Below are 24,820 nucleotides of genomic sequence, written 5' to 3'. Positions count from 1 at the left end.
TCTCTATTGGAGGTGCTATTATATAAAAAAAATTGATTAAACAAGACTTTGTTTGATTTGTCGAGATATGTAACTTTTTTTGTATTAGTTATACCACCTTTTAAGAATTAAAACGAAACTAGCTACCTTTAATATTAAATTTTTAAATTGAAAACATAAAATCACCTTTTTACTTTTCGATCTTAAACTCTTAATTAATAATTATTTTATTGATTCAGTCAATTTGTTAAAACTATTAATTATTTTTAATTTATATACATTTAATTTTGATTACAAAAATAAAAATTATGTATTACACAATATATATTTATATATTTTATCAACAAATTTATTTACGACATAGACTAATATATTATAACAAGACGTTTTTCATGACATATACGGGGCTTACGCATTATGCACGTACGTATCTAGTTTTTAGAGTGAGTTCAAATTTAGATTAACGGTTACTATATTTAAATTTAAAAGTGGGTTCATAACTAGAACTTGCTTGGTATTAAAAAAAAATAGAATTACATTGATTTTATCTTAATATCATTCAAAAAGTTCTAATGATATATCATAATATTTAATTTTGCAATTGATCAATCATAAATTTATTTTTCATAGTTAAAATATTTTATACTTGAAGTCACCTTTTAAAAAAAATGTCTAAAATTAATTGTATGGTCATGTTACTTAAAATCAAACATTTCTATCTTATAGATACTACAATCTATTAATTTTTTACTTATGAAAATAAAATGAACATAATATGAATGCGCATAACTTTTATTTATGTTTATATTTGCATTTGCGCATCACTTTTATTTATGTTTATATTTGCATTTGTTTGAAACAAATTTTTGTTTCAGGTTTATCATATATTTTGAAACTTATAAAATAATAATCATATATTTAATGTCTAAATATCAATTTACATAATATATAATCTTGAGTGTTTTAATGATTTTATTTTAAATTGATCGTGTGTATATAAAAACTAAAATATAATATAAGGATCATATACAATTATGCTAAAACTAATCATTTTTTTCGGACTAGTTTGGTCACACACTCTTTGACATAAGATGGCTCCATTTTTGTTTAAAAAGAAAAACTAGACGAATACTCGCGTAATGTGGCAGCGTGATGGTGGTGGCGGTGTCGACTTGTAATGGCAACGACGACGAGTAAGATAGATAATTGATGTAAAAGTTCATGTGATTTAAGAAATTAATGAAGGTAATTTAGCAAATAAAAGATGTAGGCTATAAATGTTTTAAAAGATTAAGATATTTAAAAAATAAAGAGAAAATGTCACTAATCGTCCTTGTGGTTTGTCGCATTCGCATTTTGTCCCATGTGTTTTTTTCGTTGCAAATGGTCCCTGACTTTTTCAATTTCGTTGCCAGAAGCCCCTAACACTAACATTCGTTAGTTTATGACCGTTAGTGAGGATATAATTGTCCATTTAAATAAAACATCATTCTTCTTCTCCCCCCTTCCTCCTCCTTATTCCACCACCACTAAAATCCGGCCAAACATGGTTTTTTCAAATTTCCTTCACTAGTAATGATGATAATAAAATCAAACCACAACAAAGATTTAAATCACCATATCTTTAAAATTATCATATCTTTAAACAAATATACACACAAAAAATTATGAATACATATATATCATACGCAAGGTCGATCTCATACGTTTTTAGTCTACACTTTTTGGTTTACAATATTAAAACTAAAACTACCCTTAAATTTCAAAACCATTAAACACTTACAAAGATCGATCCATCCATCAATCTATCAAAATTCTTGAACACAAAACCAAGAGTTTTCATGGTTTTCATAATCACCTGTTCATTTAGAAAAACCCATTTTCTAATTGTTTATGCATAACAAAATCACTACTTGGCTCCGATAAAAAAAAATCCAGATTATAATAGACAAAAAATATATATATATAGTTTCAAGAAAATCACATTCATGAATCTTTAATACCTACAATCTTTGATTTGTTGTTCATATTCTGAAGCTTTAATAGTCACAAACGATTGATGTCCATATTGTCACTAAGATACTCGACCGTTACTGCGTCATCGCCACCAAACCACCATGGATAAGCTTTTTGTTTTTCTCCGTAATCCTTTATAGATATAGGGTTTGGAAGTTGAGTTACAAATCACAAATCTAATATTTTAATGATTATTGTTTCATTGATAAGATTTTTTGTTGGAAAATTAAAAAATTTTTGTTTGGGGAATAATAATAGATCTAAACATATATCTATATACATATATTGTATGTCAGTATGTGTATGATTTTTTTTTGGGAAGATATTGTAAAGAGCTGGAGATATGCAAATATATGATGATTGATGGATTGTTTATATATTTTTACATATAAATAAGTTACATAGACAAAGATATAGATTTACATGTGTGTAGGTTAGATTCACTTGATGTATTTATTGTTTTATCACATTTAGTCTTGTGGTTGGTTAAATGACGATTATACCCTCACGTGATATTCATGTGAAGGGTTTTAACGACAAAATTTAACAGAAGTTAGTGTCAGGGGCTTCTGGCAACGAAAATGAAAAAGTCAGGGACCGGTTGCCAAAAAAAAAAAAAAGCACATGGGGCAACATGCGAATGTGACAAACGACAGAGACCATTTGTGACATTTTCTCAAAAATAAAATAACCTAGTTTGCTTTATAAGTAATTATAGATACTTATTACTTTTACACATAACTTATCAGATTAAACATATTATCTATTTTACTATATAAAATTTATAGTCCAATGTTGAAAAAAAAGCATGCGTATTGACCAAATCACTCTTATTAAACTAAAATCACAAGTAACGCTTAATATTAAAATTACACCATCACTCTCTTCTATTATAATAAGATATTTATATAACCCAATTTAAATCAAAAACCTTTACATTAATTACCTAGACTATTTCGTGATCCGTCGTCGTGATTACACCGCCGCATTGCGTAGCAACCGTGCAGGTTTAAAGCGAAAAATATTATTTTTCTCCAAAATACACAATACTACTGTGTTTCCAGTTTATTTTAATTATATAGACATTATATATATCCCTTAATCAATTAACTAATTTATTTGACCGCTCCAAATATTTCCAAAAATATAAATAATAAAAATCCAATCTTTTTCTTTTAATGATTCCACCCTTTTCTTCTTTCTAAATTCTTATTTTCACTTCTACCCTCATTTCATTTCACACAATAAAAGAGATATTATATAATTATTTATATATATTTATATTTCATATATAATAATAATTTTTCCTTTTTCTTCTTTCGACCATCAGTTTCTTCAATTTGTTGATCTGCTTTTTGTTTTTGGTGAGAAACCAACTGTTGATCGGTCGGTCACTCATGTGGTAGCTCATGGCTTCCAATATATTTATTTTTCATTTTCTTGAAAAAAAATATTAAAAAGATTGAATCTTTTTGTATAATTTTGTATGTATAGGCCAAAATAACAAAAGGGGTTGTAGACCCATAAGATATAAATTGTGGGTTAGTGTTGTTTTTGAGCATGGGTGGTTGTTTTCCATGCTTTGGCTCATCAAATAACAATAATAATAAAGATGGAAATAATAATGGTGTAAAAGAAGTGTCAAAAAAAGATGTTATTATTGGGAAAGAAGGTTCAGTTACTCATCAATCTCATCATGTTAGTAGGGTTAGTTCAGGTATTTAAATTTGTCTTTAATTTTTACTGTGTATATAATTTGGGTTTTTTTTAAACGAGTTTACTTTCTATTCTGATCTGTTGAGCTGATTAGTTTCTTGATTTGGTAAAATGGGTATTTTGCATCACAAGCTTGTGAATTTGTTTAAAAAATGATGGCATTTTCAAGATCTGTTTTAGGAATTTTAGGATGGAAATTTGATAGTTGTTGGGCTATTAATTTATGTTTGATTTGGTATGTGTGCTAATATATATTGTTATGGAAATTTTTTATATTGTTGATTTAGGAAAATCAAAATCTCGTGTTAGTTTGGATCCTAAGAAAGAGCAGATGGTTACAAAAGATGGACAAACAGCAAACATTGCAGCACAAACGTTTACTTTTCGTGAGCTCGCTGCAGCAACCAAGAACTTCCGGCCCGAGAGTTTGTTAGGAGAAGGTGGTTTTGGGCGTGTTTACAAAGGTCGTTTAGAAAGCACGGGGCAGGTAATCGCATTTGAAATTTTGTGGATTTTCGTCTCGTGTTACACGCCTAAATTTTGACAACATTAACAATGCTACATTATTGGGATGTTTGGTATGCATTTTGTAGTGATTATGTGATTTTGAACAATCAGAATAAGATAATTTGCTGTGACAAAATGTGATACAGGAGTCGGTGTTCGGTTGTATATTGTTGTGTGAACTATGAAGTGTAATAATAAGATATGGAGTGTTGGTGAAAAAATGACCAAAAAGGGTATTCTTGTGATAAAATGAGACAAGTCTAATGAGATGGGGTGAAAGTTTCTTACTTTAGATCATAACTAAATAAATAGTTTTGTTGCGGCTAGTATGTAACTAATTGTTTGACCTCTGCATTTATCCAAACATTAATATAATAACTACTTATTGTGAGTTTGTGACTACAAGTTTCGATAATTTCAATACACAAGTTCAAACACTTCCTAGGTCTTTCATCTTGAAGGGTTTCTCTTTATTTGCAGGTAGTTGCTGTGAAGCAGCTTGATAGAAATGGTCTTCAAGGGAATAGAGAGTTTTTGGTGGAGGTTCTTATGCTTAGCCTTTTACATCATCCAAATCTTGTAAATTTGATAGGTTATTGTGCAGATGGAGACCAACGCCTCCTTGTTTATGAGTTTATGCCTCTGGGTTCACTCGAGGATCATTTACACGGTCAGATTTTTTTCTTATGTATTTAACATTCCAAACATTATCTTTCATGTTATATATGTGACATGAATCCAAGTTAGAATGGTAGTTTTGTTGTATCACTATAGGAATTAACACTTTTTGGTTAGTAGTTGTAGACTAATATTGTTAGTACACATTGGATTTTAGTAGGCTTTTAGAAAGTGATCATAAGTATTATATCAATTAGTCAGTTCTTTAATTACTGATTCCTTTCAATAGTTGTTTTTGGCTCATTTCTGATATAAGTGAATTCCGGCACATATCTATTTGTTAATAGATTGTAATTTCACCAATTCCTTAGCACTATCGCCACATCCTTAGGCTGTCTTTGTTTGGATTCAACTGAGGCAGTTCCAAAACCCCCAAAATTAACACACAGCTGGAGTTCTCATTGAGCTCTGTGAAGTTAAGAACTCATAACAATGAGAGGATCATGTTGTTTGGTCGGATGGAACACATTTGGAGATGTTAACATCTCAAATTATTTTACCTGACCAGCATACCTATACAAGTGCAAAAAAGAAATGCAATTCATTTGCTAATGAAAGTGAAAATGTTGTTGAATGTTGTCCAAATTTGATTGTAATACACAAAATGGCCTTAAAATGTCACATCACCATCATTTTGTTCCTCCCTATATGGACATTTTCTTCTGCTCTAATTTTGCATCAATGCACCTTGTTTTATGTTTCTGCTTTTCTTTGTGGTGAATCTGATTTATCATAGAATTATGAACCTCATCGGCTCATCTACCTATGTTGATCTAAGGACTTGTAACAATCTGTATGATCAAAGTAACTTAAAGTATCTAATAGGTTAGTTCCCACTTGCAAGCCTCCTTTTCTTTATCCATTTTATTATTTTCGTTGTTTGTTATATTGCTGTATAACCATTTAAGTGAATTTAGCACTGTTATATATCCGGTTGTGCAACTATCTTGCTACCAAAAGTAGTGTTTCCCTTTTCATTTGTACAAACGTATTAAAAGGAAGTGCTGACTTCAATGGTTTGAAACGTTGAATGACTCGTTTGTGGTTGTGTTTGAATTTAACATTTGTGGTTCTATAATCTGGATCCTGTTGGTAATTGGTTCCAATATATCTACTTTAGTATATTTGTTTACATAAACTTTTCTAGAACCATTCTTAGAGCTTAATACTTTTAAGAATAAAATAGAAAACCACGGGCGCACATAATTAGGCCATTTACCATCATTTAGGCAAACAATAACCTAAATGATGGTACATTACACCAATAAGTCCTACAAAAGTAGCCATCAATGAGCTATTCTTTTTAGTATCTGAGCATCCGGAGATGGCCTACCCTGTATAGGTTTTGTTTCAATACACCAGTGTTCTTTTAATGATTTGAGTTTTGCCACCTCAACACTTAGGCAGTATCTGCATTACTTAGTTTATAACTTTATATGCATATTCTCATAGATACATAGTTGTTATTAAGTTAGCCTATTGCAGTTCCCTTTCTTTTATTAAGACTACATAAGACAATCTATTTCTGTCACGTGTCTTATGTTATGGTGATATTAAGTTCTACTATTCTTTAGGTACTTATTTTTTTTGTTGAATACTTGAATAGTAAAGCTAGAGAAGAAACTAGGTTTTGGAATATATTCCCTTTAGGTTGAGATACAATTCTTGTGAGTTCATATTTTCGGTCAGCCCTGAAGTTTGTTATTTTTTAGTTAGCCTTAAGTTTGCTATTTTTAGTATGAACCCCGTCTGATGTTTTCTTCTTTTTATGGTTGACTTGTTGTCCTATATATACATTCTAATATCATTGGATTCATTGGTTTTGGTATTCATTGTTGTGAGGAGCTCAAGTTAAACATTCCCTTCTATGTGAATCTTACCTGTTGCTTATTTATCTGCATCCTCTACATCTTTTGCATTGTGAATGACACCTATGATTTCCGCTTTACACATGCTCTATTTGAAATAGCTGTGAGTTCCAACATATTAGTTGGACATGAAATTTGTAAACTCTATCATAGATTCATATGGCCACTTAAGTTGCATTTTGATAATCCTGTCTATTGGTGAATATATACGATGTTGTTCACTTTCTAGAAGTGTGCGACTGTGCGCATATCGTAGTGTTATTCTGGCGAATCATATTCACTCTGCAGTACTAGAAAAGACTAATGCGCAAGAATAACATTTGAGATTCATGGGAGATGACCCGTTTTTACTGGATGACGATTTAGGTGCGAGTCTTTTATTTTTAAATTTGCGCACCCATATTAGCGGCATGAATCTAGTGACTTGAGATTTATAGTATCGATTTTTTTTTAGTATTATATATGCATAGAGTCGTGGAATATCTCACTTCTCCTAGCTCGTGTGCTGTTGGAAAACGCCAAGTTGATACCTTTATGGCAACTCTGGATACAACATAATGCTTTTCTCATGATTTTAGTAGGTTTGTGAATACGAATGGGTCTATCATTGTGATAGTTTGGTGCATGCAAAAGTAGACAAGTAGTTATGTTACTGTGAATAGGCTTTGCAGCTTCTTTTCATATCCCTCATATATGTTATGGCAGTGTTTGTTATGTACAGTTTTTATTAAAACACCCTCAGTCCCTCAACATACTCGATGTTGGGGAAAGTCTTGACATGCTTGTTGGATCCTTTGTCATGTAAAGGATATCAGTGTTATGTTGCCATATGAATTCAATTATGATAATCCTGACAGTACCTATTTTGACTGTAGTGACTGTTCCAACCCTCCGACTTGATATTTGATATATCTGCCATAGGAAAACACTTATTTCAGCATGTTTGTGAATAGTTTCTGTATGGTTTCTAATGTTCATGAGACCATGACTCAACTTGGATGGAAAATGTCATGAATATTTAAAAAGGGTTTGTTTTTTGTTGATTCTCCTTGAATAATTTTGTTGCATGTATCTCTAGAGATGGGTTTGTGTTATGGAGCTAAATCCTTTTGCCTGAAGATAAGTAACTTCTATTCACCAGCTATTAATGATGTATTTTGTGACGATAGACTATGTGGCCAAATTTGATGTTGATATCCCCATGTTTGCTTAGGCTGTAATTTAGGGTGGCCATTGCATTTGTTTTGAACATGGCATTTCTTAGCATTTTTATTAAAGGAGAAAGTATGGGCTATCATGGTTTCTGTTATATGAGAGTAATCTTCTAGGGTTAGTTAACGACTGTCACTCACTGTATGGCCTTCAAGTATGTTCTTTAGGGAAAGTCAAGTATTTTTACATTTAGTCTCAATCATCTTTAAGTAACTCCTTCCCCCCACCCCCCCCTTTTTTTTTTTTTTTTTATCGAAATCACTTTCCCCGTATATCAAATATATAATTCATTTCTCGAATATACTGCAATTCGTAATAGCTAGTTTCGAGGCACATTCAACACCTTTAGTCCTATAAATACCAGAACTTTGTCATATGGCATGGGTACTTGATGTAGTTGACTATGATCATTATATCATAATCTCTTAATCAGACTTGCATTGAAACTTATAGTTATGGTCTATGTTTATTGCAGATCTTCCACCAGATAAAGAACCTTTGGACTGGAACACGAGGATGAAGATTGCTGCTGGTGCAGCCAAGGGTTTGGAATACCTGCATGACAAAGCCAACCCACCAGTCATATATAGAGACTTAAAATCATCCAACATTCTTCTTGATGAGGGATATCATCCTAAACTCTCTGATTTTGGTCTTGCAAAACTGGGTCCTGTAGGCGATAAAACACACGTCTCCACCAGGGTGATGGGCACATATGGCTACTGTGCTCCTGAGTATGCTATGACCGGTCAACTCACTTTAAAGTCAGACGTCTACAGTTTTGGTGTCGTTTTTCTTGAACTTATCACTGGACGGAAGGCCATTGACAATACCCGTGCTCCTGGAGAACATAATCTTGTTGCTTGGGTAATACTCTCTGTTCCTAATGGAGTGGTTTCATTTCTTCTTTTCGCAACATGTTTTTTGGACTTCATCCAAAAAAATCATGATTCTTTGGAAATTCTTCAAGTATTTAAAAGCATGCAGACAATTTTTTTTAGTATCTTATTTTCAATAGTTGATGTGGTAATTTTAAAACGATAGCATGCAATGGGCTGATTTGGGTTTTGTGTTTTATCTCCTAAGGTCAAAAACTACTATAAACTTACCCTTGCATAAAGTTGGAACAGGTCAAACGGGTTGAAATTTGCCAGAAGTATAATTCACTGCTTCAAGTTGCAACCTCCTACGTCACTTAATTAATTTCACAAATTTATATCGACACAATCGTAAATTACCCGACCAACCTGTTTTGATACATTCGAAATTACCCGTCTACCCATTACCAATCCCTCCCATTCCACCCGTCTTTCTACCTTTCTACACTAATAGAGTAATGGATGCATAAAAGTCATGTGTTGAAGTTTATTTCTATCATTAAATTTTTTTGCACAAATTTGTAGGCACGACCCCTTTTCAAGGACAGAAGGAAGTTCCCAAAAATGGCCGATCCATTGTTGCAAGGGCGTTATCCCGTAAGAGGACTTTACCAAGCACTTGCAGTTGCAGCGATGTGTTTACAAGAACAAGCTGCCACACGGCCCCTCATTGGTGACGTTGTGACCGCTTTAACTTACTTGGCCTCTCAAACGTACGACCCTGAAGCAGCTCGGGCCGAGAGAGCTAGCAGAGGCAGTGGATCAGGTACTCCAAGAAGTCGAGCAGACCGTAGGAACCCTAGTGACGGTGGCTTAGACATCCTTGATGAGCCACGGGCCCTTGGTTCCCCTTCTACTTACAAAAACTCCCCCGATTATAGAAAACGAGAATCTTTAAGAGAAATCAACACTCGTTCCGATATCGGGGATGGGGAGAGCAGTAATGGAGGTGGTGGGTCGGGCCGGAAATGGAGTTTGATGGATGACCCAGATTCTCAAAGGAACAGTCCTGCGAATCCAAGCCGTGCTAGAGAGACGGCTAGGAATCGGGATCTTGATAGAGAACGGGCTGTTGCAGAGGCTAAAGTTTGGGGAGAGAATTGGAGAGACCGGAAGAGAACCAACACGATGGATGGTGGCAGTTTTGATGCTACAATTGAATGATGGTAGAAAAGAAGGTTGGTCAGTTACATGTGTTTGTGTTTTTTTCATGAGCAAATAAGAGTGAGTTCTTATGAACGACTATAAGCTCTACTTGCTGATTGTTCTGGTATGTTGGTTTACAAATATTGTGGCAGATAAAAGAGAGGGAGGGGAAATGCAGTTGAGAAGGGTGTTGACTTTTGTAAAAAAAATTGAGATTTGCTTGGACTGTTTTTATGCAAACTTCTTGGTAATTATATCATCATCATGGATTTGAGTTAACTGTTTTGTTTTGTTCTATTTTCATGTATCCATCCATGTTTGTATTGTTGTAGGTATTTAAGGTATGTTGTATTTCTTTGTGTCAAGAATATGGAGGTATATTTGGATTTGAAGGTGTCTTTGGTAAATTGGTCAATGCATATTATTAAGCAGTATTTGTTTTGCGGAAAGGGTGTGTAATTCGACGTATGTTTATCTAACAAATGGGCATGAACACAGATACATGTCTCATTTGTTTGTTCACATTTATAGCTGTTTTTTGCTCTGAATTTTCGTTCATTTGTATGATAGTGTAAAACGTTACAAGTTATTTAAATTCTTTCCCATTTTAAACCCGACTATAGATATGAGCTTTTGCAATCTGTGTTTTATTATTGTTCGCATTATCATATTTGTTTGTCTCAGAAATGAATCTTACTTTTGACATACGAAAAGTCAAAAATGTGTTAATTATTACTCTTAAGCAATTCACGTACCCTTAATGATGTATTACTAGTGCAATTTATTTATTAAAATATTTGTGCGTTACATACAAAGGCAAAGCTGACATATTATCATCCAAAGATTTCAATTCTGTTTGTAGCTGATTAAGTTAGGATGGGGGGAGTATCATTTAAGATTATTAACATAAATTTATCACCTGGTCTAATCTATCTTTCGATGAAAATTCAATTTAAGTGAGATTTTCTTTGTATAAATTCGACTAGAGTTTACTAGATATTCTTGTATAGCACCTTGCAAAAAAGAATATTTTTTTATAGAGCTTCACTGTATCTTTATCTGGACTGTGATAGCACCCTCACCATTTATGTTGCAATATAGGGCACTTTCACTTATTCGACGTTAAACAAGTCCATCAGTACTGGGAGTTTTCGTTACAGATTCAACCTCGGCACTTCTTTTCATATCTTGGTCGGTTCCTTGCTCACCTTTAGATTTATTAGTGATGTTCAATTTGCATCCTACTGACACTATGTTCATTTAACTTGTCTTGAAAGAATTAACATTAACATAAACAAACACAAACACAAACTAAAAGGTGTGACTACTATTCAATCTAATTATCCGGTGATTAAAAAAAAAATAATCCTGAAATGTGCATAAAAACATTATAAAAGGCATTTCGGTCCATATTTTGGAGAAGTACGTACAAAGAACCCACTTATCACGTAAATTCATTTGTGGATTAGGCACTGATAGATTGGCATGATGCTGAAGCATATCATGTATTGATCAATATGTAAAATCGATTCCTGTCTAAAAGTCTTAAAAGAATGGAACTTCCATCAAACTAGGCATGAAACTTAATATGAGCAAAAAATTAAGTCTTAAAAGAATGGAACTTCCATCAAGTAGGCATGAAAGGTGGACGACTAGAAAGAAAACTACTCTTTGTTTGCTATCTGCTTAATACATAAAACTCAGATCATGCGACTACAGTTCAAACAGCAGCTGGCATCGGAATAGGCTCATCAGGTCTATATTCTTCCGCTTCCTTTGGTGGATGGGTAAAGAAATCATCCTTGGGCATGTGGATCACTACATTATCAGGTAAAGGTGCTTTGGGACCAACCTTTCCGGTAGGGTCCCAGTCAAGCATGATCTTCACTTTGATACCAAGAACACCCTGCACACAGCCAAAATAACAAGTTTAGAAACTGTTAATGTGAGATAACAAGATCAGAATCAGACACTTGATTAATAAATAAGAAACAATCACAAAAACAGTTTTCATTTATGCTTAGATAATTAGTTTTAGTGCAAACTAGTTTGGATTAATAATTTACCAAATTATCCCTACAGAACAAGATGACCAGAACTTCAGAATCAGAGCCAACTTACCTGTCTTAGAAGCACATGTCTTACAGCTTTGTCAATGTACGCATTCGCTGGATGACCAGATGAGACCATGTACCCATCTTTGAATTTCATTGATTTCGCACGTTGAGCCCTAAGCTTTCCACTGACAATAACCTGAAAACCAATCCAAAGTTTTAAGTTAAATATGCATCAATGAACTTGAACTGCAAGAAACTGATCATATGATCACAAACCTCACACCCTTTTGCCCCACTTTCCATGACAAATCTTAGAACACCATAGCATGCCCTGAAACAGCCGAATAACGTATGAGTTTATAGTATCGTATCAAACAGAATTTGTGCACGTTAACTAAAAAAGAATCTTTGTCAGACAGATCAGCTCCATAAGGAAACCAGAGCAACAACAATACCCAATTCCGTCAAAGGCGGGTTATGGGGGAGGGGAGATCTATGACAGTCATACATCTATCCGAGGATAGATAGACTGCTTCCAAATAGACCTTCAACAAGTGAGTAGTAGAAAAACCAGAGCAAAAACATAAGGGTGAAAACATATGTTTGTCTTTCAGAAGTAGCAAAACCGAATCATGATACAAAATTTAAAAAAAAATAGCTAAAATCGCTTTATGAGTAGAAACCTGCGGACAGCAAGACCTCCAAGAAGCTTGTAACGCAAAGACTCAGCCTGGGCAACGGCACACAGCCCTCTGTTGTTGACCCTTTCAGCGTAAAGCTCCACACTGTTTTCAGGAAACTTAAAACGCTTCTGAACAAGAGATGTCAGCTCCCTTATTCGCCTTCCCTTCTCACCTATATTATGACACTCAATGAGCAAATAAGCATGGCTCTGAGATAGACAACTTTGCCAAATTTAAAAAACACCACGTACACGTATAAAAAAAACAAAGAAACATTTCCTTTAGAATTTATCAAGGTTCAAATATCTCATCCTCACATTCATGTGAAAATCTATCCTGATAAGTCCTCAATTCCGGGTATTACAAAAACCTTGCCATCTATCTAGCAAATAATTAATATGAAAACGTAAAATAGTACTATCATTTACCCAATTAAAAAGGTAACAACATTTAACAAAGGTGTCTAAACTTAATTATAAATTTACATTATTAAAAAAAAGAAAAAGAAAAAGTAATGTGATATACCAAGAACATTTTGGGTACGTGTGGCCCGGATGATGATCTCGGTACGCATAGGCGTAACCCTAACTTCGACACCCGAGTAGCCGTCCTCGGCAAGTTCTCTAGTGAGGATTTCATTCAGTTCAGCAAAGAACACGCCATCCGCTACAAACTGATTCATAATAATAAAAAAAAAACAAACGATAAATGCACAGCGTAACATTAACATCATTTATTATTAATTAATTAAAATCTAACCTTTCTTTTTTTGCTCAATTGACTCGCCATTTTCGTTCGTACGATCACCAAAGCAAGCTGCTGCTGCTGCTGCTGCTGCTTTTTATCTGATTGCAAAATTTATGTTTTATATAACAAAAGTGTATAATAATAATATTATTATTATATATGAAAACTATTTAACTAACTACTATAGTGATCATACTATCAAAGAAAGAAATAACAAAGCTAGGTCAATATTAATCTTAATTTACAATGTCGATTAATTAATTAAATTTTATGATAGATGTAAATATATTAATGTTTGAAACAATACGGTAGTAGTATTCACCGGAATAGCTCTTCTGCTGCCGCTTGCAAATTCACACCGATATTATATTATATGAATATAAATATGAATATATGATGAGAATATATATATAGATTGATTATAGAAGAATTAGGGTACTTAAAAGACAGGCTTGAGGCCCGAATTGATGGGCTGGACCAAGCCTTTTCAGCCCATTTAAAAGTGTATCGTTTTTCTATTTTTTTTTTCTTTGACTGCAAAGTCACGTATCGTTTCTTAAAGGGAAATGAATCTGTACCACCACTTTTGATTGGTATATCATAATGTACAACTTTTATAACTTACTGTACAAACCGGTAATACATAACTTTAGTAAATTTATTAAAAATAGTGGTACAAATATCACTTCCCTTTCTTAAAACTCTCACAATGGCTCCTTAAAGGTCTGGACGTCTGGTGGTGGCTTTGTGATACTCAAGTGTTTGTTTGTCTATTTTGTTTGTCTTATATGGCTATAAACGGATCTACTTGCCATTAATGTTCAAATGAGACAAAATTGTTTTTATGAGACAGATATAAGTAAATGTATATAGAGCTTCATAATCGACATCTTTATTCGGTGTTACAAAAATAGGTAAGTTATGCAAGTAAAGAATCAAATTATTGTTTATGTAATCATTTCCTCCTTTTTTTTTTTGTTAAACTTAAACGCAAAAAATCTCAAAAATAGGTAAGTTATGCAAGTAAAGAATCAAAATTTACCTTTTTGGTTTTTATAGCCCACTATCCACTTAGCCCATTAATATTTATTTGTTTATGGGTCCATCCTTCTCATATTTTGGGTTTGTTCTACTCCTGAAAGAAAAAAAAGGGGTACGACACACACTAGTGCACCACGCCACCACTACTCCTCCCACCTTCGCTCTGCTCCCTGCCTCTCTGCTCTCCAAGACTCCACTGACCACTGAACTCGTCCAAGCCACCATCTACCGCCTTCTTCGCACCACCAGTCCACAATGCGAGTTTGGCTTCAAAAGAGATTAATATTGATGAGATTTGTCTTCTTGTTGAAAAGTATTATCCTGAAGATTTTACTGAGTTTGAGGTAACTAAGTTAAGATATCAATTGGAGACTCTTAATATTGATATGAAAAAGAATATCTTGCTAAGTGGTGTTTCAACTCTTGCTGATCTTTGCAAATGTCTTGTGGAAACCAAAAAACGTGATGCGTACTATTTGGTTGATAGAGTTGTTCGGTTAATCTTGACACTTCCGGTTTCTACTGCAACAACAGAGAGAGCATTTTCAGCCATGAAAATATTCAAGACCCGTCTTCGCAATAAGATGTCAGATACGTATCTCGCGGATAGCTTGGCGATTTACATAGAAAGAGAAATTGCTGAAAACAGTGATACCCCATTAGTAATCGATGCGTTCAAAGAGCTTAAAGATCGTAATGCTGATTTGTGATTCTAGTACCTGGTACACGTCTTTTCTCTTGTTATTTTAATAAGTACATGTAGTTTTTTGTTGGTTAGTAACTATGTATTCGTAATTTGAATGAAAAACTTAGATTATTAGTGTTGTTTTTGGTTAACCCGACCTGAATTAGTGAATTACATGACCCTAAAATGATACCCGGAACATAACGATGGCAAAAAAAAAAACTCAGGCCCCCACCGCTAAAACTTTCAAGATCTGTCACTACTTACCTTTACCCAAAAGTAAAGAGTCTTCTTCCATAAGGACTTCCGGCCAAGAAGATGGGCTGTAACCCATCTTGACGTTTATTAGAATCACAAACCACGTTATTATAAAAGTTATGTTTGTAAAAATTGATGTATTTGAGTGACTACCATTAACGTAACAACCCATGCTAAGTTGTAACTTACGAGCAAAAACCAAAAAATATGTTTGTTTCCTAAAAGTTTCTTCCACATGTTTGGTTTTCAGTGTTAATCACAAACCATAGAATGCAAGTTTAAACATTTATAAACCATTAATTTTAAAAAATTTATATATGCTTAGGAAAAAACAAAACACATAAGCTAAATCCATCGATCTGAATCTAATCATACGTTTTACCCAAGTTAAACATATAACCTAAAATCCATAAAGTAAAAAATTGTCGTTTTAATATAACGGTACATGTTTATCAAAGATGGCTACAATCGTACTATAGATTATTGGTAGATAACAAAACGGAACAAATTTAATATTTTTATTTACTTGTCGCTTTATGGAATATTGATAATGTACCTCAATATTGCATTATACACACACACATATATGTACATGCGGATGTGTATATAAAACTAGGAATTTCACGTGGAACTAGCTTCTCATTAGATGGGTGATTAAAAACCTTAAACATGTGAACATTTTTTCCAAAAGAAGTTGAACATGTGAATAATTCCTAAAAGAGCTTAAACATGTGAATCTTTGAACCTTTCTGCAAAAGAAAAACTTTATAGCAACAAAACTTGACTAAAAAAATATCCAATGTCCTACTACCGCATATGCATCATCTTTTCTTTAAGCATTTAAACTGTAAATTTAAGCTGGTATCTTCAAAATTATAGATTTACCTCAACCTAGTACCTGAGGGTTTTGTAAGCCCTAAAGGCTATGGTTCATTTTGCTATAAACGAATTACAACATTTAATAGACACTACCCATTCTTTATTATAGACATAGACATCTTTACCTTGTGTGTCCTATAATAAATTTTAATTTGTATTTAATGTAGCAATATTATAATCGAAAACTAAATAAAATGCTTTTGTTACTAATTTGCTTAAACTTGTTTATTAACAAGAATAAAAGATTATTGAAAAAATATATTAAATTTTTGATAAGAATCATGGTACATAAAATACATCTTAAATATTCAAAATTACCAATAAGATTATTTTATCCTTTTCATTTTTTAAAATCCAACTTAGTTTTAGATCGAAAGAATCTTAATTTTTAATTTTTATATTACTTTTCATTTTTTTTTTAAATCCTTCATAATGGCATTAATTAACTACTCAAATGGTGTCGACTAGGTCCAAAATGAAATTTTATTCCAATGCAAACCTTTATTTAACTTTTAAGACATGCTTAACCATAGTAAATCATTAACCATGACAAGTTTAATTGTGATATCTTTTAATTTAGGCAATTTATTCAAAGAAAGCCATCATGATCTTTGCAAAAATACAGACTAATTTAAATTCCAATAGTTAATTAGAGATGAAATCTTAAGTATCCTTTATAAATAACTAATTAGATTGAAAAATAAATTCTCATTTTATGTGAGTTACACACAATCTCCCGGATGTTTTTGGGATTGTGTTTAACAAATAAATTTTTGTGTATTTTCAAACGATCTTTTTAAAAAATAATCATATTTCAATGCATATAATATTTTTTTTTTTATAAATTACCTTTCGATCTGTTTAATTATCTGTCTTACAATAAGAATATGTTGTGTTGATAATGTCATTGTGGACTTGTGGTGAGTTAACGTGGAATTAGTAAAACGGAGGTGTGTTGACAGCCCAAAGATGGTGCCTAAATGAAAGCAAAGTATGAGACTAGTGAGTAATGAGTGGTTAAGCGCATGGTACCATACAAATTTAATTACACAAGAAAGAAAATGAATGCGTGTAACCAGGTATAAACATTATAATTTACTTGTGGGTCCTCTAGCTTCTGTTTTCTACTTTTTCAGTCCCTTTATTTTAATGGTTCGTACGTTTTTCCCACTCCACTGGCCACCCCAACCAACAATTATCACCTTTTCCAATCATGAACATTCAAAATGTTTCTTTCTTTTCCTTTTAAAGAACTCCAAAGGTAATCTTTTGTAAAGTTTATATAGTTTAAATATGACACATCTGTCTATTATCATCATTACAAAAAAACAAAGGTTCATAACATATCCCTATTTTATCGTTACTGAGGTTTGTTTTGTTTTTCAAATCTAAATACTTTTTTTTTTCCAAAGGTTATTTGATAACAAGGGAATTTGGCTATTATCGCAATTAACGAATGGCATTTCTAAATATATAATTCTTATAATTTATCAATATTAAGGTTTCATGTTTCAAGCTTTGATATGATAATTAGCTGATGTGAAAAATAATATTATCATTAGTCTAAATAGAAATCAAAAGGAAATGATTTAATCTGTACAGTGATAACAAACTATAGCACCAAAATCAAAATTATTGATTCGACTGTTCTAGGTTATTAAGATCTTTAGAGTACCTTATAACTATTTCCAATCTAGTTTATATAGACATCAAATAATCACATGCTCTACGTGATTAACGGTTAGTATGTCTTCCATCTGATCATGTATAGCTTCTTTCGTCTTATTTCACATACAATTTAGGTTACAAAGGAAAAATCTATATATCCACATTAACAATGTGACTAATTCATGTTTATAACCCAATATTGATCACAAATTCACAATATCTTGTAAATTACAATCTTCAATCATAAATCTTCACATAATAACCATGTGTGTAAACATGCTCATCACGCTTATATTACAACTTTACACTATGTTAAACCACACTCAAAAAATATGGTATAGATTTACTTAAAAAAAAATATCCTTATTAGTTATATAACTTAATTAAAATTATAGAAATTTAAACTAGAAGGATCATATTTGAAAAAAATAAATAATACAAGGTAACTAAATTATTGTCCAATATTCAAACTTGACCCTTATTTTTCTCACTTCCTTACATATATATACGAACACATAACTTCTGTTACATGGCCTTACACCATTTATCTCTCAGTGGAAAGTGAAAGCCTTAATATTTTCCTGCTATTTGTCCAAAGTCTTGATGCTTTGAGATCCATATTTTTATGAACTATTTTTGGTAATTTCAACTCTTTTGCCATGCATCCTTTTTTTTTTTTTTTCTGTGAACAAGGTATAAGCATACAAAATATTTTCTCCATACACAAATTATAGATATTATGCATCACGTAGAAGTTGATAATGCATGAAAGTTTTTTTTATGTATAGAGAAAAAGTTTTGTGTAAATGTTGTGATATTTATTGTTAGTATAATTTTTTATTTTTTTTGTTACTGATGTGATATTGTATTTTTTGGAAAATATTTGTTTTTGTTTTGGAAGGTGAAAAGGTAAAACAATGGCAGTTGATTTAGGGTTGTTATTAACGGGAAAGATGAATAGTACTATAACATCATTAGGCACCTCTGAGCATTCTGCTGTTGTGAACATGAATCTGTTTGTTGCTCTCCTCTGTGGTTGTATCATTCTTGGTCATCTTTTCGAAGAAAGCCGTTGGATGAATGAATCTATCACTGCCCTTGTCATTGTAAGTATATATTCTTATTATTGTGTATGTTATATCATCATATATGTAACTGTATTAAGTTTAAGAAGGTTTTCTAATGTCATCTTACATTATTTTCATACTGGTTTGGTGTTCTGTTTGGGTTATATTGTAATATGTAAATACAGTTTTTTTATGATACAAAAACTAACATTACATATTACATATAAAAAAATATTTGGTATTCTCTTAAAAAAAAATAAACTCTTGTTTGAAAGCTCTCATCAGGTCTACAAAATGAACAAAACTAGTTACAATTGATTTTTTTTAATGATTTGGATACAAGAAAAAAGCAGAACGACTGATACGGGTCAAATAGAACAAAGGTTGTTATGTTCTGGCGTTCTGCGAATGCAGAATGGGTAAAGATAAATTTGAATTTGATATAGCTTTATATTGGATGACAATGGCAGGGTCTTTGCACTGGTGCTATTATCTTAATAAGCACTGGAGGAAGAAATTCACATCTTTTTGTGTTTAGTGAAGATCTTTTCTTTATTTATCTTCTTCCACCCATCATCTTTAATGCCGGGTACGTTTTAGTCTTTTTTGAAGTTTTATCAATGGTTATCATGTATTTGATTTTAATGTTTACTCTGAGATTTACCTGAAAATCAATCAGTATTCAGCTGGTTGGTTGTAATGCAGACAGGAAAAATCTAAGATTAATATAATTATGTATAAGTGTACTTAACTGCACAGAAAGTTATAGATATGTTCTTGTAGTCTAATCGGGCAACTTATTTACTAGAGCCATGATAGGTGCCGTGTCCAAATAATTTGCTACAAGCAATTTTTATTTGATGAGATTAAGATTGGTTGGTTTCTGTATATTGGGAGATCTCAAAGTGTTCCACTTCTCTAATCATGTAATTTGTTACTAGTACATATCATGAGACACGTTAAATTGTTGTATATGGCAAACCGTTTTGACTAGTAATGTCTGATTTTTCATTGAAAAGGAATATTCGAGTAGAACTTTTAGAAACTAGTTTAGAAATTTCAAAGAAGTGATTCCAACTTCAGTGGGATACTTGGAAGCACTTTTTATGGTCTGCGGTACAGGACACAATTGCGAGATCTGATATGGTGGTGTCACTGTCGGATAGATTATATATGCAAGTCACTGGACCCAATACTACACTTATGTTGGTTTGACTAATAGTTTGCATTGTGACTGATGTCAATCCATGATTTAAAGAAGACGAATCAATAATAGATGAGATCTCAAAGTGGTCGAGTCATCTTTGATAAGCATTTTTATTGAGACATATGCACACGTGAAACATGAAGGCTTTTATTTGTCTAATCTAAAAATTACATATGCTTGTTCTTCAGATACATTCATATACCTTGATTGCATGCATTTATATACAATATATTCACTCACATACATACAAATGTACATATAACTTATTACACGTAAACAGTGATGAGATGCTTGATTGAACTATGACATGCATTATTGATCGGTGTTGCTCATTCTGTTGGCCTTGTCATTTACTTCTTAGTTCAGAATTTTTGGATGCCACTTGCCGCTGCTAGTGTATTCTGTGTGTTTTTTCAAGTGTTCAATTAGTCCAAAACTGTCTGGATTTCCTTATTCTTATTGTAGCAGCTACTGTTTCCATCATATTCTAATGTTTGGTAATTATTATTAAATTAACAGGTTCCAGGTAAAGAAGAAACAATTTTTTCGCAATTTCATGACCATCGTTCTATTTGGTGCTATTGGTACTGGAATATCCTTCACCATCATATCATTTGGTAAACACTTAACTTCACCTAAATGTATATCTATATTTCTTGAAGTCAGACTTGTTTACATATGTACTCACTAGATGCTGTCAAAAAAGGGCTGCTAGCGAATAAATCAATAAACTCTTTTTCTATACATTTTAAGTAACATAATCGAACAGCAGTTGACTGATTTCCCAAAATGCTATTCCTTCTGAATTGGCGTGTCAGTGCAGTAGTTTGGAACACGTGAGGCCTAATTATTACTCACACTTAAATATTAAAAAAGATGAATACTGATTATGAAATCCAGCTTACTGAAATGGAAGGAAATTCATTTGGCAAATCTTGACTAGATTTATGCTTTAGAGAATATTACGCCCTTCTTTGAGAATACTGCAGGGTTTGCCGGTCTGAAAAAGTTTGTTTAACTTATTTGCAGGAGCTATAAACATTTTCAAAAGAATGAATGTTGGTTCTCTTGACCTAGGAGACTTTCTTGGTATCACTTACTTCTTACTTTCCTTATCGAGTCCAGTTCTCTTGTTGTCTTTTGATTTAGTATTTGCATGCCAATATCGTGAATTTTGTTTTTTTCCAGCAATAGGAGCGATATTTTCTGCAACAGATTCTGTATGCACTTTGCAGGTAAAACTTCATTTATCTTGAGTATAATCAGATTGCAAACCTCTTTTTAAGCTAACATATCTCATCTGACAAATGCAGGTTCTCAATCAAGATGAAACCCCTTTATTATATAGTTTGGTGTTTGGGGAAGGCGTCGTGAATGATGCTACATCAATCGTGATATTCAATGCAGTCCAAAACTTTGATTTATCTCGGATCACAACAAGTGATGCATTTAATTTAATTGGAAATTTCTTCTATTTATTTGTAACAAGCACGGTCCTAGGAGCTGGTGTAAGTCTACATGCATACAAATTTCCACGTTTACTTGGCATTTAAACACAATATAGGATAAGATGATCATTTCATGTTTTACTTCTACTCCTGCAGGCGGGCCTACTAAGTGCTTATGTTATAAAAAGGCTATACTTTGGAAGGTAATACAGATTAAGTTATGTAACTGCCTCGGTTTAGTGAATGACACTAATTTTTATTTTATGTAAATAACCTTCATACCTTATTTGACTTGCTGAATTACAGGCATTCAACTGATCGAGAAGTTGCTATCATGATTTTAATGGCTTATCTTTCATATATGCTAGCTGAAGTAAGCTACTATCCATGTCTGTCTTTTCAAACTATATTCTTTTCTTCTTTATAGTTGGCAAATTTCAATCTTTGTGGCAGTTATTCTATTTGAGTGGCATTCTCACGGTGTTCTTCTGTGGAATTGTAATGTCGCATTACACCTGGCATAATGTCACAGAGAAATCAAGAGTCACTACCAAGTATGTCTAGTACTTTACTAAGGCGGTGTTTGAATTTACGTATTTACAACTTGTAGCCCAATAAACAGGATTTGATGGACATACCTAGCTTTATTTTCTTTTATCCTAATTCAAGTCTCATTTCACAAAGTATATTTCCTTTTTTGCAAGAACAGACTATCATTTTAGAAATTGATGTCTTAAAAATAATTAGCATTTATGAAGCACTCAAACAGCATATTATCTGATCTGACAGTTTCAAACAACGAAAGCGCGTCGAAACCTCATAGAACAAATCTTTAAACACCCTCTTGATGCTCTGACAATTCGTAACCATGTTGCAGAACTTGATAAGCTCATATGCATTTACTCCTCATCTTTTCAGGCATGCTTTTGCAACATTGTCATTTATTTCGGAGTTATTTATCTTTCTGTATGTTGGTATGGATGCTTTGGATATTGAAAAGTGGAGCTTTGTACAAGACAGGTAGTGCCAATTTTCTTTATAAAAAGTCAAAGTCCATTAGGAGTTCTCTTGGCAGTCATTGTCATTGTTCTTTTGATCTATCAGCCCTGGAAAATCAATTGGAGTTAGTGCTATTCTGTTGGGGCTGGTCTTAGTTGGAAGGGCGTGCTTCGTTTTTCCGCTATCATGTTTATCCAACTTGACAAAGAAGAATGCAAACGAGAAAATCACTTTTAGGCAGCAAGTATGGTCTTGCTAACACTATTTTCTTATGTTTCCAATTTTACATGTCCATGAAACAATCCCTCAACTATATAATGTTACTGTTTGTGTTTAGGTCTTAATTTGGTGGGCTGGTCTTATGAGAGGTGCTGTTTCTATGGCCCTTGCCTATAATCAGGTCGGTGATTTGATGAGCATTGCCTTCAAATTGTTTTCCATTCAATGGGTTAAATGTTACCATTATACGATTTGATTGCATATTTGGTTACAATATATTCTCTTTGTGGTGCAGTTCACACGACTAGGCCACACACAATTGCGTGGGAACGCGATCATGATTACAAGTACCATCACTGTTGTTCTTTTCAGCACAATAGTAAGTATTTATAAGTTATCACCATTGTTTGTTCTCTCCTACTTTCACATGGATGACTTTTTTATAAAATTTTCTTTTGTTCCTGTGTTAGTCTTCCTGTTTTTCCAAGCATAACCTCAACACATTAACGGTGGCAAACTCATAATGGGTGGGTAGGGTAACGGGTCAATATGGGTAACTTTGGTATTGGTCAGGTTGTGTTGACCCTGAATACATTTTGCCCAAACCTTATTATTAGATAAGAATTTATAATGCCTAATTTGATTATAAAAACTTAGGGGAAAGGTTAGGTTAAACATGCAGTACCTATCTTAGGTAAAGCAGGGGGGATTATGTAAAATTCATGGGGAGATTATGTAAAATTCAGGGAGGGCTATGTATGTTTATCAAATTCAAAGGTTTAATTTGTAACTTTTTTAAAGTGGCATTACCTAAGCTTAGGTAAAGTTTGCAGTACGGATCATTTTCCCAAAAACTTATTATTATCTCAATAACAATCTACTTTTGAGTATATGACTCAGAAGGTTTAGTGGATTATAAGAACATTTTGTGTGACTTTTTACTTGTTTCCTTCGATATCTGCTTTATACACATTTGACCTTATAGATAGAAGTAAAGAACATAACTCGAATCGACCCAATGATAAATAGACGGGGCGAATTTGCCTCTTCTACAGTAAACTATACACATACTCAGAAACTCATGGTTTCTTTTTTGTGTCTTTGCAGGTATTTGGACTAATTACAAAGCCTCTAGTGAGACTATTACTGCCACCATCCAGAAACATGACCCGAATGCTATCCTCAGAACCAACCAGCCCTAAGTCCTTCATCATTCCTTTATTAGGAAACCATCGTGACCCAGAAGCTACACCAGGCCAAAAAGGGTCTGTACTCCACCCATCTAGTCTACGTGTCCTCCTTGCAACACCTTCGCACACAGTCCACTACTACTGGAGAAAGTTTGATGATGCCTTCATGCGTCCAGTTTTTGGTGGTCGTGGTTTTGTCCCCTATAATCCGGGAACACCTACAGAAGAAAGTGTTCATAATTTGATCCCTGAAGAAGGTAGCAACTAACAAGACTCCTTTTCTAGATGGTGCTTAGATTAAAGATTTTTAGGCAGACAGGAGGCAAGTAGGTAGCAAAGTAAGTGTTGATTTTGACTCATTTTTGGTTGATGTAAATTGTGTTTTTTTTTTCTTCTAAAATTGCATTTAATTGTTTCTGTGTCATGCATGAGCCTTTGAGTTTGTATTTTTGATTACATACACTGGTGGTGAGTATTAAATCCTACACCAAAAGTTTGTTTTTTTGGATATAGAATCTGCTTTGTTTCTGCCAATGTATGGGCTGATTCTTTGAATTTTAATGCTAATCTGGGTCGTTTTTTTTTTTTTTAAAAATCAATTATTGATAAAAAAGAATTGGGCTAAAACCCAATAAACAACATTTTAAGCCTAACTTTTGGATGTGACAAGTT

At 32.9% G+C, this 24,820-nt stretch overlaps 3 protein-coding genes across 3 annotated transcripts; 2 read left to right on the top strand and 1 right to left on the bottom strand.

Moving 5' to 3' along the window:
• The first annotated feature begins 3,263 nt into the window (after positions 1-3,263).
• Positions 3,264-10,407, top strand: LOC122609813 (serine/threonine-protein kinase PBL27). The gene is made up of 5 exons (XM_043782754.1): positions 3,264-3,712; positions 3,999-4,198; positions 4,699-4,888; positions 8,452-8,843; positions 9,380-10,407. The coding sequence occupies exons 1-5, from the start codon at positions 3,556-3,558 to the stop codon at positions 10,016-10,018; spliced, it is 1,578 nt and encodes a 525-aa protein (XP_043638689.1). The 5' UTR covers positions 3,264-3,555; the 3' UTR covers positions 10,019-10,407.
• Positions 10,408-11,560: 1,153 nt separating this feature from the next.
• On the bottom strand, positions 11,561-13,883 carry LOC122578201 (40S ribosomal protein S3-1-like). The gene is made up of 7 exons (XM_043750109.1): positions 13,810-13,883; positions 13,500-13,585; positions 13,266-13,413; positions 12,741-12,912; positions 12,334-12,388; positions 12,122-12,253; positions 11,561-11,906 (listed from the first exon to the last, which is right to left on the bottom strand). Exons 2-7 carry the CDS (start codon positions 13,527-13,529, stop codon positions 11,721-11,723), a joined length of 723 nt encoding a protein of 240 aa, XP_043606044.1. The 5' UTR covers positions 13,530-13,585; positions 13,810-13,883; the 3' UTR covers positions 11,561-11,720.
• A 4,682-nt stretch (positions 13,884-18,565) lies between these two features.
• LOC122609675 (sodium/hydrogen exchanger 2-like) lies at positions 18,566-24,613 on the top strand. Its single transcript, XM_043782626.1, has 15 exons — positions 18,566-18,657; positions 18,920-19,124; positions 19,556-19,674; positions 20,812-20,909; positions 21,322-21,381; positions 21,481-21,527; positions 21,606-21,800; positions 21,897-21,943; positions 22,047-22,113; positions 22,194-22,294; positions 22,659-22,760; positions 22,845-22,983; positions 23,077-23,139; positions 23,254-23,337; positions 24,066-24,613. Exons 2-15 carry the CDS (start codon positions 18,936-18,938, stop codon positions 24,414-24,416), a joined length of 1,662 nt encoding a protein of 553 aa, XP_043638561.1. The 5' UTR covers positions 18,566-18,657; positions 18,920-18,935; the 3' UTR covers positions 24,417-24,613.
• The last annotated feature ends 207 nt before the right edge of the window (positions 24,614-24,820 follow it).

This window comes from Erigeron canadensis, chromosome 8 (genome assembly GCF_010389155.1).
Source record: "Erigeron canadensis isolate Cc75 chromosome 8, C_canadensis_v1, whole genome shotgun sequence".
Taxonomy (NCBI): Eukaryota; Viridiplantae; Streptophyta; class Magnoliopsida; order Asterales; family Asteraceae; genus Erigeron; species Erigeron canadensis.
The sequence above is the reverse complement of the archived record's forward strand: the minus strand, read 5'-3'. Positions and strand labels throughout refer to the sequence as shown.